The sequence below is a fragment of the Salvelinus sp. IW2-2015 genome, linkage group LG4q.1:29 (genome assembly GCF_002910315.2).
Source record: "Salvelinus sp. IW2-2015 linkage group LG4q.1:29, ASM291031v2, whole genome shotgun sequence".
Taxonomy (NCBI): Eukaryota; Metazoa; Chordata; class Actinopteri; order Salmoniformes; family Salmonidae; genus Salvelinus; species Salvelinus sp. IW2-2015.
In genome coordinates, this window is record NC_036842.1 from 68,429,418 (window position 1) to 68,450,086 (window position 20,669).

General features: G+C 40.7%; 1 protein-coding gene across 2 annotated transcripts; it reads left to right on the forward strand.

The window, feature by feature from the left end:
- Positions 1-117: 117 nt before the first annotated feature.
- Positions 118-20,669, forward strand: LOC111962416 (proline-serine-threonine phosphatase-interacting protein 1-like). Of its 2 annotated transcripts, none has more exons than XM_023985494.2 (16): positions 118-198; positions 6,279-6,379; positions 6,474-6,548; positions 6,672-6,706; positions 6,815-6,921; positions 7,334-7,396; positions 10,641-10,745; positions 11,224-11,269; positions 12,518-12,597; positions 12,788-12,886; positions 13,081-13,177; positions 14,426-14,513; positions 14,638-14,723; positions 17,925-18,034; positions 18,160-18,310; positions 20,158-20,669. In XM_023985494.2, the coding sequence occupies exons 2-15, from the start codon at positions 6,345-6,347 to the stop codon at positions 18,289-18,291; spliced, it is 1,158 nt and encodes a 385-aa protein (XP_023841262.1). In that variant the 5' UTR covers positions 118-198; positions 6,279-6,344; the 3' UTR covers positions 18,292-18,310; positions 20,158-20,669. The 2 variants fall into 2 exon arrangements, with proteins under 2 accessions (XP_023841262.1, XP_023841261.1); XM_023985493.2 differs by lacking the exon at positions 118-198 and adding an exon at positions 4,639-4,764.

The window sequence follows — 20,669 nt, forward strand, 5'->3', positions numbered from 1 at the left end:
AAGAAATACAAACCAATCACAAAGCTCATTATTCGGGCTACCCCGGTGGGAGTTAAACATTCAACCATGGCAACCAAGTAAATGGGCGGGATAAAAACAAGAAACTACATTTTTTGTCAGGTCGATGTTTACGTCTTGTCATCCTCATCATTATTGCCCAAATATTTACCCAAACTGTTCGAATTGGAGCACGCAAAGGTTTGTTTACGATAATTATTCCTACAGATTGCCAGGCGGTCGCCTGTAGCTAACGCGTCTGACTTCAGAATTGTCACCAAATCATGTATTTCATGGAAATTCGGAGCCTTATCATCCTAGCCAAGCAATATCCTAGTATTAAGTGTAGGCACATCGTTTTTTGGCTCAATGACTGTCAACCAAACTTTAGTATCAGTGGACGCTGCTGAGGGGAGGATGGCTCATAAAAGGCTGGAGCAAATGGAATGGCATCAACCACATGGAAACCATAGCTGTATTCAAATACTCATACTAACTGCACTAACCTTACTACTTGTGACAAATTGAGTATGTAGTATGTTTATTGGTCATGGTATGGATATAGTTAGTATGCCCAAAGTTCCCGGATTCTTACTACATTTGCCAAAATACGAAATATACAAGCAGTAGATACGAGTGGCACAGTATCGCAGTGCTAAAGGCATCACTACAGACCCGGGTTCGATCCCGGATTATATCACAACCAGCCGTGATAGGGAGTCCCATAAGGTGGTGCACAATTGGCCCAGCGTCGTCCGGGTTAAGCAGTGGTAGGCCTGTCATTGTAAATAAGAATTTGTTCTTAACTGACTTCCCTAGTTAAATAAAGGTTGAATATTTCCATGCTTTAGGGCCCATAATGCAATTCTTCAGAAAATGGGCGTGACTTCACAACTTTTTCAGATTTGAAGAAAATGGAGGGAAATATGCAGCTGAAGTCCGAAAGAGAGAGGATACAAATTCATTGCTTTAACTAATTATGACAAATGTTAAGAAAATGTTATCCAATGGTATAAAGTAATGACTTTTGAAATATGTTACGTTACGTTGGCTGACAATTTGTTTGCTACACTAACCTTACGAACCACATAACATATCATTACAGTAGTTGCTTGTCTGTACCAGTATGTTAGCTAGCTACTTTACGTTAGTTGGCTACTAATACATCGAACTTGACAGTATATTAACTATGCTAACTAACTACCCAACGTTTATTGACTTGATTATTCACGTCATGCTTAGCTAAGTGGTATAGTCATTGTGCGTTGTCAATGGACATTGCTAATGAAGTCGTAAGATGTCCAGCTAGTAATTTGTTAGCTATGCTAGCAAAAAGTTCCAGTAGACAGAAGAAGTGCAAGTACACTCAACTGAATGGATACTGTTTCTTTGCACTATACTAAAATGACTTAATAGTATTGTAATGACCTGACTAGATCATAAAGGAACAATTGTCCAGACAGAGGTTTGAGTTTACGAATTGACGGTTTATTAACCCAACTTTAAACAGGCTACTGTTTGCCGTAGCCCACGCCAAATACATGAAAGATAACCCACAAGCCAACTGTGACCTTCTCTTGTTAAGGCCAGACATAAGAGAGAGAACAAAGGCTAAACCTGGTCTTAACTTCCAATGCTCCATCCCCCGCCAACCGCCAGGATGCCCGGCATCAGAACATTCCAGGCATTCCCGTGATTGGCAGATAGCAGGTTGATTGGCATGTCGAACCCCGCGAACACTGGGTACTGGTAAGGACAACACAACCTACGTGGGTCTGTGCGGGTTGCTACAGTATGTAGAATATACTCAGTAATTATGTAGTGTAAAGTATGTTAGTATAGGTATTCGAACACAGCTCATGTGTTCGATGGATTTGATACCATTCCGCTCCAGACATTACCACGAGCTAGCAAGAAGTTGCATAGCAACAGCATCAACTTCCGGTAGACAGAAGAAGCGCTGAAAGGATACTGTTCGCATGCAGTATACTAAAATGACCATATAGACTCAGCAAAAAAAGAAACGTCCCTTTTTCAGGACCCAGTCTTTCAAAGATAATTCGTAAAAATCCAAATAACTTCACAGATCTTCATTGTAAAGGGTTTAAACACTGTTTCCCATGCTTGTTCAAAGAACCATAAACAATTAATGAACATGCACCTGTGGAATGGTCATTAAGACACTAACAGCTTACAGACGGTAGGCAATTAAGATCACAGTTATCAAAACTTAGGACACTAAAGAGGCCTTTCTACTGACTCTGAAAAACACCTTAAGAAAGATGCCCAGGGTCCCTGCTCATCTACGTGAACATGCTTTAAGCATGCTGCAAGGAGGCATGAGGACTGCAGATGTGGCCAGCGCAATGACTTGCAATGTCCGTACTGTGAGACCCCTAAGACAGCGCTACAGGGAGACAGGACGGACAGCTGATCGTCCTCGCAGTGGCAGACCACGTGAAACAACACCTGCACAGGATCGGTACATCTGAACATAACACCTGCGGGACAGCTAACAGGATGGCAACAACAACTACCCGAGTTACACCAGGAACGCACAATCCCTCCATCAGTGCTCAGACTGTCCGCAATAGGCTGAGAGAGGCTGGACTGAGGGCTTGTAGGCCTGTTGTAAGGCAGGTCCTCACCAGACATCACTGGCAACAATGTCGCCTATGTCGCCTATGGGCACAAACCCATCGTCGCTGGACTAGACAGGACTGGTAAAAGTGCTCTTCACTGATGAGGCGCGGTTTTGTGTCACCAGGGGTGATGGTCGGATTCGCGTTTATCGTCGAAGGAATGAGCGTTACACCGAGGCCTGTACTCAGGAGCGGGATCGCTTTGGAGGTGGATGGTCCGTCATGGTCTGGAGCGGTGTGTTACAGCATCATCGGACTGAGCTTGTTGTCATTGCAGGCAATCTCAACGCTGTGCGTTACAGGGAAGACATCCTCCTCCCTCATGTGGTACCCTTCCTGCAGTCTCATCTTGACATGACCCTCCAGCATGACAATGCCACCAGCCATACTGCTCGTTCTGTGAGTGATTTCCTGCAAGACAGGAATGTCAATGTTCTGCCATGGCCAGCGAAGATCCCGGATCTGGGACCTGCTGGATCGGAGGGTGAGGGCTAGGGCCATTCCCCCCCAGAAATGTCCGGGAACGTGCAGGTGCCTTGGTGGAAGAGGGGGGGTAACATCTCACAGCAAGAACTGGCAAACCTGGTGCAGTCCATGAGGAGGAGATGCACTGCAGTATTTAATGCAGGTGGTGGCCACCAGATACTGACTGTTACTTTTGATTTTGACCCCCCCCCCCCCCCCCCCTTTGTTCAGGGACACATTATTCACTTTCTGTTAGTCACATGTCTGTGGAACTTGTTCAGTTTATGTTCAGCTTTCTTTTTTTGCTGAGTTTAGTATGTAGTATATACTCATTAATTATGTAGTATAAAGTATGTTAGTATGGGTGTTCGAACACAGCTCATGTGTTTAATGTATTTGATATCATTCCGCTCCAGACATTTACCACGAGCCTGTCCTCACCAATTAAGGTGCCACCAGCCTCCTGTGTTTGGTATAGCTAGCTACAGTATCTACTGTATGCATTGTTTTTGCCCCTACTCCCAACTCACTCTCTTCAATGTCCACCACCAGGTGGCGCTAGTCTTCACTTTTTCATAGTAGTGTAGAATCAGGCAACATATTACAGTATATAATAATTCTAAAGCTGTATACTTCTTTAAGCTTACAAAAGATGCAAACATTACTGTAACATTATGCATTTTTCCTTCTTCATAGATGAAATATGCAGTTTTAACCATTGCATTGCTTGTGATGCACTTTGCCTTTGGAAAGAGCTCCCACAATCATGAAGAACATTATGTGTCCACCAGCACTGAGCATGACATGCAGTGGTACCCAACCTTTTTTGGACTGTACCACCAACTGAATTTTACTCTGCCTAGAGTACCCCTAAAGTACCCCCTCATGTGCATTTTACCAGTAACCCTATGGTCTCATGAGTTTTCTGAAGTATCTCCTGTGGATAGGACAAATACCCCCAGGGGTCCCAGTACTCCTGGTTGAAAACCACTGTTCTGCTGGGAACTGAGGTTTTCATTTTTTTCTTCATCTGAATAATCTTTTCCAGTCATATTCGCTATCTCTCCACTTGGGTTTTAGGACAGAGATTACTTTTTTTTTTAAATAGTCCAGCTGAGCAAAGGAAAAAAATGATGGGAATCGTGAAGAAGATTGATACAGATTCTGACAAACATTTAAACTCAGGTAAAAAAGAAAAGAGAATGTATTGCCCATTAAAATAACATCAAATTGATCAGAAATATCAGTGTACACATTGTTATGATAGACAGAATGGTTTGTAAATTTTGAGTTCACTTTCCTGCTTTAGAATGTCTATTAATGTACTTTAGAGCAGGATGGGTTTCTTGAATGATCACTTATCGAAAACATATTTAGAAAGATGCCCAAAAGCATGTACTTACAGTATCTATCAAATAACAACCAACGTAAATGTTATCTTAGATGTAGGCTGTATGTGGTAGCTGACACCACACCAAAACACTTCCTCATTTGAGTCAAACTAGTGAACCAAGCCCTGTGTACCAGCTGGGGGTTTCCTGTGTGTACATTTTAACTGGCTTTGACAACCATCAGTGCTTTCTTTACTGAATCCACTCGCAGAGTATATTATATTTGGTCTATTGCTGAGATGACTTTACAATTCAAAGATGTATTTTGGGTGAGTTACTTTAACATACTGACTAACTACTTTGATGCTCAATCTATATGATCTCTATGGTTAAGATAGGTTAAGGTTATTTTTAGAAATGCACTGCACAAAGGCAATTTTTGTATTATTATTTTTTAAATGTAACCTTTATAGGCAAGTCAGTTAAGAACAAATTCTTATTTACAATGACGACCTACCGTGGAACAGTGGGTTAACTGCATTTCTCAAAGGAACATCGACAGATTTTTACCTTGTTAGCTCAGGGATCTGAATCAGCGATCTTTCGGTTACTGGCCCAACGCTCTTAACCACTAGGCTACCTGCCGTTATGTTTTTGTGATGACATAACACCTAAGACATAATACCCGCTTCAGAGGCAGTACTTTACTAAATTAACCATAGTATTTCTCATTGGCTCTCAGATTGTAGTCTTTACAAATGTGTTTGTTTTATGGCCTCAGCCAATTTCTTGACAAAAACTTTTTTTCAGAAGCTATGTTTAAGAAATGTATTAGTAATTCTTTTTGTGGAAACTTGCTCTTCAGTGTGTGGAATAATACATGTACTGGTGTATTATGTAATTTATCTAAATAACTAGGCCCCATTTTTGTAAAATAGTCGCTGACAAATGTTCTACACAACTTGGGTGTAGCTCATTATCTTAGCTGGATTGCTCTTTTCAGCATGTCGGTAAGCGTGATAAGCCTTTCCTGCTGAGCTTCCTTTAAAACGAACCCAACCGTGAACAGGCCAGGCTCCCCACTCTTTCTGTTTTCTATCTTCTGACTGTGATGCATTGTCAGAACTACAAAGCCACAGACAACTTCTGGGTTGATTTGCATTGCAGGCTCAGTACCATAATCCCCTTCTAACCTTTGCAAATGAAAATGAACACATGAAATTCATTCACTTATTGTACATGTTTTCTTATTACTTTGTATTAAATATTTTTGGTATTGAATTATGTTTGATATTGTATAATAATTGTGTAATACAAATACCAGTATTTGACAATCTGTATTCTACATCTATTTATTTATTTTGGACTTCACATAGTACACAATCATGCATAAGCCAAAGTTCCGCTAACAGAACACATTCAATTGTTTGCTGTTGATACATAAGGTGGTTGACAGTGGAATAATTTCTGATACTGGTAAGTACGTGATGACCAACTACTGTTTATGGTTGTTTTCCTGTGGTAACTGGGTGGTATGTACTGTAAGGTATGAGTGATACAGTGTGGGCCCAGCAACAACCCCACTGAAGGTGATGTATCATATAACATGTTTATGACTTTCACCTGCACTGGCATTCAATACTATTATGTACACAGCATCCATTAAATCATTTTGTTTTGCCAAACACCACAAAGCTGGATAAGTGTCAATAAAGGCTGTGGCTGAAAGATTAATAGTTGCTTTGTTGCATCTATTTTTTGAAAATGACTTTCTTTGGACCTTTATATTAAAACATATTATTTGAGGTTGCTAAGATAATGGTATGATTCTGTATTGTTGTAGGGAGTGGATTTCATCAGTAATGTGGGATATGAGGCTCTCATCCAGAGACTCTGTGAGGGTCGACGGATGTGCAAAGATATGGAGGAGCTCTTGAAGATGAGGTAATTGTTGTCAGCAAAGTGTTTCCTATATTGTGTATGAAATTATATTAGGCCACAATTATAAATTAAGAAATATTGTGTTTCCATTGGGTAGGGCATCTGCTGAAGAGAGATATGGCAAAGAGTTGGTGATGATTGCACGCAAGGCAGGGGGACTCTGTGAGATCAAGTGAGTGGCTCTGCTCTCAGGATTCATGGAAACTAAATGCCTTACTTTTTGGTGGAAAGAGAGAGAGGTGTGTGTGTGAAATGAATGTATCTGCACATTCTCACAGTTATCTTCTTTTCACAGCACTTTGAAAGCATCCCTTGACCAACTCAAAGTCCGTAAGTAGAACACAATTGTCCACCTGTTAGCTATGCAGTTGCAACATCTGTCAGCGGCACGCTACTTCATCCCAGATTTGTAATGTTGTCAAATCTCATGTTTTGTAGAAATTGAGAACATTGGGAACCTACACATACAACTGTCTGGGGTGTTAAAGGAAGAGGTCAAGAGGATGGAACAGTTCAGGGAGCGACAGAAAGAGCAGAGAAAAAAGGTTTTGGTTTGACCTTTTATAGTATTCACCCACATGAGGAAATTGCACAGGAGTTTTTACTTCTATCTGACAGACAGTGAAGTAATGTGGCTACTATAATCACCCTATAATGTTTCCAGAATCACTGGACGGTTTGAGTTGTCCCACCTAAACACTGTAGTGAGATACAGTACATAGATTTCTGTAAGTTAGTATCTCAGGTCATGTTCTTGGAACTGCATGTCTAAAGACAATCTATTGTTAGCTCATAGTGGTGAATATCTACATATGTTGTATGATTAATTCATATACTTTGATATCAAATGTTCATAACCATTTGCTGTTTTCCATGATAAAGGACAGACATCCACTATTGATCTGTAATTAATCAGCAATTTGTGCGTCAGTCACAGTATACTTTCCTCTGTCTCAGTTTGAAGGCATCATGGACAAGGTTCAGAAGATAAAGGTGTCTTTATACAAGAAAACAATGGAGGTGAGCACAGTTCCTACCAGAAACCATCTTCATTTCTTTATCTGTATGCTTGTTTGTGTGACGTCAAACCCTGAACCTTATAGTTATGTTTGTCTGTGGTAGGTAGGGCACAATGTGTCAGGGTTATTTTAGCTTTACTTACAAAGAACCTTTGGTTAGTATGGTTCAAGAAAACCTTAAGGTTTTTCTATATGCTGGTAAGTAAATTGGTTATATACACAAAACATATAAGGCACACCACCAAGCGCATACAGATAAAAATGGAAACATGGAGGGCCATTAAAGTCAAGCGTTGTGAGAGAGGGTGGAAGAGAAAGACGAGCTGTGGAAAGAGTGTAGAGGTCTAACAAGCTTTAGTGTAAATGTGAGTGCACAATATGTACTGTAGATATTTTTGTATATGCAGTTGAAGTCGGAAGTTCACATACACCTTAGCCAAATACATTTAAGCTCAGTTTTTCACAATTCCTGACATTTAATCCTAGTAAAAATAGGTCAGTTAGGATCACCACTTTATTTGAAGAATGTGAAATGTCAGAATAATAGTAGAGAGAATTATTTATTTCAGCTTTTATTTCTTTCATCACATTCCCAGTGGGTCAGAAGTTTACATACACTCAATTAGTATTTGGTAGCATTGCCTTTAAATTGTTTAACTTGGGTCAAACGTTTAGGATAGCCGTCTACAAGCTTCCCACAATAGTTGGGGGAATTTTGGCCCATTTCTCCTGACAGAGCTGGTGTAACTGAGTCAGGTTTGAACGCCTCCTTGCTCGCACACACTTTTTCAGTTCTGCCCACAAATTTTCTATGGATTGAGGTCAGGGCTTTGTTTTGTTCTCCTTAAGCCATTTTGCCACAACTTTGGAAGTATGCTTAGGGTCATTGTCTATTTGGAAGACCCGTTTGCGACCAAGCATTAACTTACTGACTGATGTCTTGAGATGTTGCTTCAATATATCCACATAATTTTCCTACCTCACGATGCCATCTATTTTGTGAAGTGCACCAGTCCCTCCTGCAGCAAAGCACCCCCACAACATGATGCTGCCACCCCCGTGCTTCACGGTTGGGATGGTGTTCTTTGGCTTGCAAGCCTCCCCCTTTTTTCTCCAAACATAAGGATGGTCATTATGGCCAAACAGATCTATTTTTGTTTCATCAGACCAGAGGACTTTTTCTCCAAAAAGTACGATCTTTGTCCCCATGTGCAGTTGCAAACCGTAGTCTGGCTTTTTTATGGCGGTTTTGGAGCAGTGGCTTCTTCCTTGTTGAGCGGCATTTCAGGTTATGTCGATATGGGACTCATTTTACTGTGGAAATAGATACTTTTGTACCGGTTTCCTCCAGCATCTTCACAAGGTCCTTTGCTGTTGTTCTGGGATTGATTTGCACTTTTCGCACCAAAGTACGTTCATCTCTAGGAGACAGAACGTGTCTCCTTCCTGAGCGGTATGACGGCTGCGTGGTCCCATGGTGTTTATACTTGCGTACTATTGTTTGTACAGATGAGAGTGGTACCTTCAGGTGTTTGGAAATTGCTCCCAAGGATGAACCAGACTTGTGGAGGTCTAAAAAAAAAAAAAAAAAACATCTTTGGATTTTCCCATGATGTCAAGCAAAGAGACACTGAGTTTGAAGGTAGGCCTTGAAATACATCCACAGGTACACCTCCAATTGACTCAAATGATGTCAATTAGCCTAACAAAAGCTTCTAAAGCCATGACATAATTTTCTGGAATTTTCCAAGCTGTTTAAAGGCACAGTCAACAGTATATGTAAACTTCTGACTCACTGGAATTGTGATACAGTGAATTATAAGTGAAATAATCTGTCTGTAAACAATTCTTTGTTGTTTGTTAACAAGAAATTTATGGAGTGGTTGAAAAACTAGTTTTAATGACTCTAGCCTATGTTTATGTAAACTTACAACTTCAACTGTATAGTGTATGTGGACAAATTAGTGGATTTGACTATTTCAGCCACACCCATTGCTGACTGGTGTATACAATTGAGCACACAGCCATGCAAGCTACATAGACAAACATTGGCAGTAGAATGGCCTTACTGAAGCACTCAGTGACTTTTAAGGTGGCATCGTCATAGGATGCCTCCTTTCCAACAAGTCAGTTCGTCAAATTTCTGCCAGAGCTGCCCCAGTCAACTGTAAGTGCTGTTATTGTGAAGTGGAAACGTCTAGGAGCAACAACAGCTCAGCCGCAAAGTGGTAGGCCACACAAGCTCACAGAACGGGACCGCCAAGTGCTGAAGTGCATATCGTGTAAAAATCGCCTGTCCTCGATTGCAACAATCACTACCGKGTTCCAAACTGCCTCTGGAAGCAACGTCAGCACAAAAACTGTTCGTCAAGAGCTTCATGAAATGGGTTTCTATGGCCGAGCAGCCACACAGAAGCCTAAGATCACCATGCGCAATGAGTGTCGGCTGGAGTGGTGTAAAGCTTGCCGCCATTGGATTCTGGAGCAGTGGAAACGCGTTCTCTGGAGTGATGAATCACGCTTCACCATCTGGCAGTCCGACGGACTAATCTGGGTTTGGCAGATGCCAGGACATCACTACCATAGTGCCAATTGTAAAGTTTGGTGGAGGAGGAATAATGATCTGGAGCTGTTTTTCATGGTTCGGGCTTGGCTCCTTAGTTCCAGTGATGGGAAATCTTAACATTACAGCATACAATGACATTCTATACGATTCTGTGCTTCCAATTTGTGGCAACAGTTTGGGTAAGGGCCTTTACTGTTTCAGCATGACAATGCCCTCGTGCACAAAGCGAAGGCCATACAGAAATGGTTTGTCAAGATCGGTGTGGAAGAACTTGACTGGCTTGCATAGAACCCTGACCTCCACTCCATCAAACACATTTGGGATGAATAGGAAACGCAGACTGCGAGCCTTCCCAGAATGGAATGAGATGTTCGACGAGCAGGTGTCCAGATATCTTTGGTCTTGTAGTGGATGTGTGAATTCTGTGGCAAGCCGAGGGAGCGCCTCTGAAACATCTTAACTCTCGGCTTAGCAAATCCTGCTTTGTTTGTTTTATCTTAGTCTCTCTGCTTACACATGCATCTCTCGCTCTCAATTGTATTTTGTTCCTCATCTTGCAGCAACTTCCTGTAAAGTTTCAAATAATAATAGCTGTCAGTATCTAATAATTGGAGGTATGTACATTGTGTAGTATTGTAAACCAGACAAGTTCCCTTTCTGTGTGTTCTTTCCCTCCCAGTCTAAGAGAACTTATGACCAGAGGTGCAGAGAGGCGGATGAGGCAGAGCAAGTTGCTGAGAGGATGATCAGTGTAGCTACCACCACACCCAAGCAGGCTGAGAGGGTAAATCACTTTACTCTTCCCGTCCACACTGGACAACACATCTACTTACCTGACAATGGGAACAAGGCTTAGAAATAGACAATTAAGTTGTATGAAATTAGTACTCCCTCTGAGTACTTGTGTAAGATTGACCGACAAATACTTTATGTTCAGTCTGTACATGCTTTGAGTTGTTTGAATAATTACAAAGGATGTGTATTGCAGAGGATGTTGGACTTTCATCATAGAGTGAATGGAAACACCCATTCTGCACTGTTGCTGTGTGGGGCATTAAGTAAAACCCTTGTTCATGAAGATTACCGCAACTTTCCTCTTCACCTGAGTGTTGAAATAGAAATTCTGTTCTATCATTTCCTCTTTAAAGACGTACTAAAGGATTTCCAATTATGTAATTGTAAGATCATTTCCATACTCTTTAGTACTGACATTTATGCAATGGTTTCCTCCCAGTCACAGTAACATTCCTGTTCGTTTGCAGGTGCACAACAAGTCTAAGCAGTGCAGGGAGGCAGCAGGAGAGGCAGGTAAGGGATACTAGGCTAGTGAGCTCCTATCTTTTCCAATTTTTTTATTTAAATACTACGAATAAAGGCAGTATATGACTTGGCTAATTAAAGATCCTCGAAATCAAGATTGCTGAGAAGCCACAGCATGATTTGACAGCTTGGTTTTGTTTCCCTTTCATCACCATATTGCTGAGATTTAACAGAAATGAACTGTTGTACAATGACTTCAGTTCCTATTTCATCAATGACTTCAGTTCCTATTTCATCAAGTAATTTTGGAATTGGCTTCTAATGTGCAGATGATATTTCGAAAGGCCATAGATATTGTTCCCTCCACTGAACCTTAAAAAATTATTCCAGCATAGGAGTCATTAAAGGAAACATGTACAACTGACAATCTCTTAGAAAAAAATATAAACTATTGGAACTAAGACTTCAAAATAACTGGTATTGGCACAAGTTGGAGGGAATGTTGGCACATAACTAATGAAATTACAGTTAACAAAAATGTAGGGTTAATCCAGTATAAATTAATGTATAGAATTTATTACGTGAGACAAAATTCACAAATTCTATAGCACAACGGCAGTCATGTCTTAAATGTAAAACTAACAATGACTCAAAAATCCTTGCCTTCTGGGAATCAAATCAAATTTATTTATTAAGCCCTTCTTACATTAGCTGATATCTAAAAGTGCTGTACAGAAACTCAGCCTAAACCCCAAACAGCAAGCAATGCAGGTGTAGAAAGCTATGAAGTCCAAAAGTTTTGGGCGGAGTTAGACAGTTGGCAGTCAGAAATATTACAATGTGGTGAATTTACTTTTATTCCGTCTGTCTGCATATTTAAAGACATGGCATATGAGGATGCAGTGAGATACCCGATGGGTTGGACAATACTTTTCTTGTCAATCATCTTGAAAAAAAGTGTATACTTAAACTGGAAATCAACCAATCTTCCGTCAACACAATGGAAAGGTCAACATTTTTTATTATCTAAATGTTGAAAGTGTGTGGGTGACCGAGAGAAACAAAATGGTGCAGTTTGCGGCCATGTGGCGGAGAGTGATGCGGGCGCTGGAGATGGAGGGTGTGAGGGAGCAGGTGGGTCTGGGCAGGTGTAATGTCGTTGATGTTTGTGTGTCTCTGTATACTTTCGTTTGTATGTGTATGTTTTGTAATATAAAAAATGAATAAAAGGTGAGATGAGAGAAACATAAAGGACTGTGTATTATCTGAGTACCACCTTTTCTTCTTTGTCTGCAGAAAAACAATACATGTCAAATATTGAACAGCTAGACAAGATTCGTCAAGAATGGGAAACTACACACGAGAGTACTTGTGAGGTACATTAAGCCATATTCTGATGTTAGTCCTAGGAAAGAATTTAAGTTGGATTGAACAGTACGATGAGACAAACTTTTCTTAAATGACGTAAATATTTGCTATCAGACTAGCTGCTGGTTCACAGATTGTTGTAAAAAGGGGATGTCCATCCAATACAGATGAATCATACAATAGAAATTTGGTTTGCAGGTCTTTCAGCAGCAGGAGGGAGATCGTATCAACATCCTGAGGAATGCCATCTGGGTCCACTGTAACCAATTCTCAATGCAATGTGTCAAAGATGATGAGGTTGGTGAAGTTTGTCTTCCCTTACCATGTTGTATTGTAATCCAGTATGTAAGACAATATACAGAATTTGTATTGACTGTACCATATAGGAGCTTAAATAACTACTAGACTATAACTGGGCTGTAGAGCTGATTAGTAGTTAACAAAGAAAGCCAATTTAATGTGTTTAAGCCGTGCCCAAAATGTACTTTCAGTGTTATGAAGAAGTGAGGAAAACTCTAGAACTGTGTGACATCACGGCAGACAATGACTGCTTTGTTGAGATGAAAAGCACTGGCTCAAGTCCACCAGGTAAGTACACCACCTGTCCAGTTTCCTGGTTTGTGTACATGAATATGTTCCAGGTCTGAACATTTCAATATTATCTCTGAACTTTTCAAATGTCAACTTAGTCAAATATTGATGAGAATAGAGTGTGTATTCAGACACCTTGGATTCTTCACATTTTATTGTGTTACAATGTGGAATTAAAATTGTTTATTTTTATTTTTTAAATGTCAACAATCTAAACAAAATACGCTGTAATGTGGAAGAATGGAAGAATAAAGTGGAAGAATAAAAAAATACATATATATATATATAATAATGAAAACATAACTAAAATATAGTCGTTGCATAAGTATTCAGCTCCCTGAGTCAACACACGTTATAAACACCTTTGGCATCGATTACAGTTGTGAGGCTTGTTGGATAAGTCTATAAGAGTTTTGAACATCTGGATTGTGCAATATTTGCCCATTATTGTTTTCAAAATTCTTCAAGCTCTGTCAAGATGTTGGGGATCATGGCTATAGAGCAATTTTCAAAACTTGCCATAGATTTTCAAGTAGATTTAAGTCAAAACTATAACTTGGCCACTCAGGAACATTCACTGTCTTCTTTGTAAGCAACTCCAGTGTAGATTTGGCCTTGTGTTGTAGGTTATTGGCCTGCTGAAAGGGGAATTCCTCTTCCAGTCTCTGGTGTGAAGCAGGTTTTCCTCTAGGATATTGTCTGTGCTTAGCTGAGTGCAAGCGAGTTGATATAAGACAGGTAAATTGCCAAACCTGGAGTTAGAGCTGGAAAATGCCTGTGTTCCAGTTTTTACATGACAAAATTGCAAACTAACATGTGTTTGACACTCGTGCCGCCTTAACGCCATCTGAAAATAGATCCCCATGTAACTTATTTTGTGATCTGTTGAGCCAAATTTTACTTCTGAACTCATTTAGGCTTGCCTAAATAAAGGGGCTGAATACTTATGCAATGACTATTTTAGTCATGAATTCTTTATTTTCAAATATATAAAAATACCGTTTTGTGTAGATTGTTGACAAAAAGTACAATTAAATCAATTTTAATCCCACTTTGTAACACAATAAAATGTGAAAAAATCCAAGGGGTCTGAATACTTTTGCAAGGCACTGTATGTGGCCACATGGAGAAATAATGTGTTCCCCCTTTGTTTGCACTTTGCAGTGCACCCACCTTTCTGTGATACACATTTTACTTAGGCCTTTGGTGAGTTTGCTTTGCTGAATGCCTGTGGTTTCTTCCCAGCTCCCATTGTGTTTGAGAACTATTATGAGAGGGAGCCCTCGACAGACAGCAATGGCAGTGCCTGCTTTGTAGGAGGAGTTATGAAGAGGTTAGAGACACTTATAAAGATTTTCTGTTGTTGCACTACAAGAATGCGTATTTGAAATAATGTAACCATCAAAACAACATCTTTACAATGTGAAACAAAACAAGTTCTGTTGAATTACTTTTAGGTTTTCAAACCTTTTGCAAGGGAACTCATCGGCTGGCTCTAAAACAAACGTCAATGACGGTTCACAGCCACTAGCACCACCTACTGGTATGTATGCTGCTAAAATTACTGTAACTACACTGAACAAAAATATAAATGCAACATGTAAAATGTTGGTCCCATGTTTCATGAGCTGAAATAAAAGATCCCAGAAATGTTCCATACGCACAAAAAGCTTATTTCACTCAACTTTGCACAAATTTGTTTATATCCCCGTCAGTGAGCATTTCTCCTTTGCCAAGATAATCCATACACTTGACAGGTGTGGCATATCAAGAAGCTGATTAAACAGCATGATCATTACACAGGTGCACCTTGTGCTGGGTAAAATAAAAGGTCACTTTATATTGTGCAGTTTTGTCACACAACACAGTGCCATAGATGTCTCAAGTTTTGAGGGAGTGTGCAATTGGCATGCTGACTGCAGGAATGTCCACCAGAGCTGTTCCCAGATAGTGTCATGTTAATTTCTCTACCATAAGCCATCTCCAATGTTGTTTTAGAGAATTTGGCACCCAACCGGCCTCACAACCGCAGTCCATGTGTATCCACGCCAACCCAGGACCTCCACATCTGGCTTCTTCAACTGCGGGATCGTCTGAGACCAGCCACTCAGACAGCTGATGAAACTGTGGGTTTGCACAACCGAAGAATTTCTGCACAAACTGTCAGAAACCATCTCAGGGAAGCTTATCTGCGTGCTCGTCATCCTCACCAGGGTCTTGACTTAACTGCAGTTCGGTATCGTAACCAACTTCAGTGGGCAAATGCTCACCTTCGATGGCCACTGGCACGCTGGATAATTGAGCTCTTCACGGATGAATCCCGGTTTCAACTGTACCGGGCAGATGGCAGACAACGTGTATGGTGTCGTGTGGACGAGCAGTTTGCTGATGTCAACGTTGTGAACAGAGTGCCCCATGGTGTCCATGTGGTCATGGTATCGGCAGGCTTAAGCTACGGACAACAAACACAATTGCATTTTATCGATGGCAATTTGAATGCAGAAATATACCGGACAAGATCCTGAGGCATATTGTCGTGCCATTCATCCGCCACCATCACCTCATGTTTCAGCATGATAATGCATGGCCCGATGTCGCAAGGATCTGTACACAATTCCTGGAAGCTGAAAATGTCCCAGTTCTTCCATGGCTTGCATACTCACCAATCATGTCACCCATTGAGCATGTTTGGGATGCTCTGGATCAACATGTACGGCAGCGTGTTCCAGTTCCGCCAATATCCAGCAACTTCGCACAGCCATTGAAGAGGAGTGGGACAAGGCCACAGGCCACAATCAACAGCCTGATCAACTCTATGCGAAGGAGTAGTGTCGCGCTGCATGAGGCAAATGATACTGACTGATTTTCTAATCCACGCCTTTACCATTTTTTTTAAAGGCATATGTGACCAACAGATGCATATCTGTATTCCCAGTAATGTGAAATCCATAGAGTAGGGCCTAATGAATCTATTTCAATTGACTGATTTCCTTATATGAACTGTAACTCAGTAAAATCTTTGACATTGTTGCATGTTGTTGTGTTTATATTTTTGTTCAGTGTAAATACAGTAAGTGTGGTACTTTTCATTGTGTGTAGGACTGTCAATAGAAACCATTTTGTGGACAGGGTCAGGGATATGTTTTTCCACTGTCATTACATTGTTACTTGTCAGGTAAAAACAGAGACGAAGAGGATTGTGATGTATGTTTTTTTCTATGTTCCCTTATAACAATGCATTGTGTTATCTAAAAGGGAAAAGTCTTGTTCCACTCATAATTTGGAAACAGTAGTAGCCCATAACTTTATCGTGCAGGTTTTCCATCTATTTTACTTGACCACCAGGGGGCACAAACATCCATCTAATTGCAGGTCAACTGTCCCTTAACTTCTTGACGCACGGATCCCTTTAGCGGGATCATTTTCGTAAACAACCGCTGAATTGCAGAGTGCCAAATTCAAAAAAAATTGCTACAAATATTTATATTCATGAAATCACAAGTGCAATATAGCAAAACACAGCTTAGCTTGTTGTTAATCCACCTGTCGTGTCAGATTTTGAAAATATGCTTTACAGCGAAAGCAATCCAAGCGTTTGTTTGAGTTTATCGATCACTAGACAAAACATTAAGAACACCTAGCAGCATTGTATATTGGTCACGAAAGCCAGAAAAGCAATAAAATGAATTGCTTACCTTTGATGATCTTCGGATGTTTGCACTCACGAGACTCCCAGTTACACAATAAATGTTCCTTTTGTTCGATAAAGATTATTTTTTATATTAAAAAAAACTCCATTTGTTTGGCGCGTTATGTTCACTATTCCACAGCCTTAGGCAGGTCATCAAGGCTTGACGAAAATTCAAAATAGTATCCGTAAAGTTCGTAGAAACATGTCAAACGTTTTTAATAATCAATCCTCAGGTTGATTAACATCAATAATCGATAATATTTCAACCGGACTGTAAACTATTCAATACTGGAGAGAAAGAAAATGTCGAGCAACCAGTGTCGAGCGCATGAACTAATGTAAGGACATCCGTCTATCCACTGAKYCGTTTTGATAAATCTCGCTKATTMTTCAMAATAAAAGCTTGAAACTATGTCTAAAGACTGTTCACACKKTGAGGAAGCCATTGGAAAYGGAATCTGYTTGATATCCCTTTAAATGGKRGAAAGGCAGGCAATGGAACAGTGATTTTTCAAAATAAGAGTCACMTCCGGGTTGGATTTCCTCAGGTTTTCGCKTGCAAAATCAGTTCTGTTATACTCACAGACAATATTTTGACAGTTTTGGAAACTTTAGAGTGTTTTCTATCCTACTCTGTCAATTATATGCATATTCTAGTATCTGAACCTGAGAAATAGGCAGCTTACATTGGGAACGTTATTTTTCCAAACATAAGAATTCTGCCCCTTAGCTTCAAGAGGTTTTAACCTAACGTAGCAGGCCTAGAAAGACGCCTGAGCGGAGTTCCCACTTCTGTTTTTCAGGGGAAACGGAAGTTAGGTTAAAAATACCGTATCCCTAAAAAACAGAAACGTCAGCTTTCTGCCACCGCCGCTACGGGTGACTGTCCCTTCGCATAAAAGTACCTGTTTCAGCAATATTAAGCAGGGTCTGACACTACATCACATGGGCTTACTTTTTCAGTTCAGTTAATAGAGGTAGTAATGAGGTTTCAAACTGCCAGTGGCTTGACCAAATAACTGATTAATCTGCTTGCCTTTGTGTAATCCTTAGCCAACACATCAGATGGAGTGTACGCCTCCATTCCTGGATTTCAGCAAGTGCAGCCAACCATCTCAGAGAGCAGAGAGGAGTACCAGGCTCTGTATGACTATGAGGCTCAGGTCAGAATATTCTGACACTCTATATGCCTGCATTCAGCATATAGGCCTACACTAAGAATGAGTGGATTCGCGTTTCTGTTACATTTGAACCACAACTTGCCTAACCCGGCTTTGTCCATTTCTAGGGTGAGGACGAGCTGTCCATGTTTGCAGGGGAGACGGTTGTGGTCATTGAACAAGATATGGATGGCTGGTGGACTGTGAAGAGAAACGGCATGTCAGGACTGGTCCCTGGATCCTATCTGGCCAAAGAATGAACTCTTCTTGGCACAAGTAGTAAGGCTATAGGGCACATAGCATACCCCCACCCCGCATGTCTTAGTTTGACCATTTTCTCTAAGCCTTACAGGGCTGATAATGTTAGCTCAGTCTTGGCCATATGTGTTGTTGAGTGAAGTTACTGACCTGAGACCATGGTTTTATCTAATGATGGAGATTATTCACTTATGTATTGTCAAAATGGAAAGACGTGCACTTACCTCTTTTACTTTCCTCTCGAGTCTACAAGCACAACAGTTTGTGGGTTGTTACACAAATAGAGTACATTTTGCTTCCCTACGATATTTTAAGTAGAAATTGTGCAAGAATATTGAACTTTAAAAGCCTCCCAGCTAACAATTACATTTACATTTACATTTAAGTCATTTAGCAGACGCTCTTATCCAGAGCGACTTACAAATTGTAGAGAGATCGTTGTTGTAATGTTACCTGTAATGTTCCCCTAATGTTTGTGTCCAGTTTTCCGTTAGTTAAGGGAACATTCTATCTATGTTAGCATAAACCTTCAGAGAACCTTTTTAGCATGTTTTGGCCTTAGTTAGAACATTCCCTTAATGTCAAACAGAATATACCCAGAACCTGGTTACCACATTCTAAAAATATACAATGTTAATGTTCTAGACACGTTTCATGAGAACATTGCAAGAACATTCATGTGTCCAGTTTTCTGTGGGTTAGGAGAATATTCCATCAACGTCCCACCAAACATACACAGAACATGGTTGCCATGTTCTCAGAACATAAGATATTAATGTTCTAGACACGTTTCATGGGAATGTTGCAAGAACATTTGTGTATCAACTCACTGCCTTCCTGAAGACAAACAATGTATACGAAACGCTTCAGTCTGGTTTTAGACCACATCACAGCACCGAGACTGCACTCGTGAAGGTGGTAAATGACCTTTTAATGGCGTCAAACCAAGGCTCTCCATCTGTCCTCGTGCTCCTTAACCTTAGTGCTGCTTTTGATACCATCGATCACCACATTCTTTTGGAGAGATTGGAAATCCAAATTGGTCTACATGGACAAGTTCTGGCCTGGTTTATATCTTATCTGTCGTTAAGATATCAGTTTGTCTCTGTGGAGGGTTTGTCTTCTGACAAATCAACTGTAAATTTCGGTGTTCCTCAAGGTTCCGTTTTAGGACCACTATTGTTTTCACCATATATTTTACCTCATGGTGATGTCATTCGGAAACATAATGTTAACTTTCACTGCTATGCGGACGATACACAGCTGTACATTTCGATGAAACATGGTGAAGCCCCAAAATTGCCCTCCCTGGAAGCCTGTGTTTCAGACATAAGGAAGTGGATGGCGGCAAATTGTTTACTTTTAAACTCTTACAAAACAGAGATGCTAGTTCTAGGTCCCAAGAAACAAAGAGATCCTCTGTTGGATCTGACAATTAATCTTGATGGTTGTACAGTCGTCTCAAATAAAACCTTGGCATTACTATGGACCCTGATCTCTCTTTTGACGAACTAATCAAGCATATTTCAAGGACAGCTTTTTTCCATCTTTGTAACATTGCAAAAATCTGAAACTTTCTGTCCAAAAATGCAGAAAAATTCATCCATGCTTTTGTCACTTCTAGATTAGACTACTGCAATGCTCTACTTTATGGTTACCCGGATAAAGCACTAAATAAACTTCAGTTAGTGCTAAACACGGCTGCTAGAATCTTGACTAGAACCAAGAATGTGATCATATTACTTCAGTGCAATAGTTTATGTGTCGGGGGGCTAGGGTCAGTCTGTTATATCTGGAGTATTTCTCATGTCTTATCCGGTGTCCTGTGTGAATTTAAGTATGCTCCCTCTAAATCTCTCTTCTCTCAGAGGACCTGAGCCCTAGGACCATGACTCAGGACTACCTGGCCTGATGACTCCTTGCTGTCCCCAGTCCACCTGGTCATGCTGCTGCTCTAGTTTCAACTGTTCTGCCTGCGGCTATGGAACCCAGACCTGTTCACTGGACGTGCTACCTTGTCCCGGACCTGCTGTTTTGGACTCTCTCTCTACTGCACCTGCTGTCTCTAACTCTGAATGATCGGCTATGAAAAGCCAACTGACATTTACTCCTGAGGTGCTGACCTGTTGCACCCTCTACAACCACTGTGATTATTATTATCTGACTCTGCTGGTCATCTTTGAACATTTGAACATCTTGGCCATGTTCTGTTATAATCTCCATCCGACACAGCCAGAAGAGAACTGGCCACCCGTCATAGCCTGGTTCCTCTCTAGGTTTCTTTCTAGGTTCCGGGCTTTCTAGGGAGTTTTTCCTAGCAACCGTGCTTCTACATCTGCATTCCTTGGAGTTTGGGGTTTTATGCTGGGTTTCTGTAAGG

Coding starts and splice junctions, on each gene's coding strand:
- LOC111962416 (XM_023985493.2), top strand. CDS start 4,735: ATGACTTTACAATTCAAAGATGTATTTTGG. Junction 10,746..11,223: donor CACCCAAGCAGGCTGAGAGG/GTAAATCACTTT, acceptor GTTCGTTTGCAG/GTGCACAACAAGTCTAAGCA. Junction 12,598..12,787: donor CACACGAGAGTACTTGTGAG/GTACATTAAGCC, acceptor TTTGGTTTGCAG/GTCTTTCAGCAGCAGGAGGG.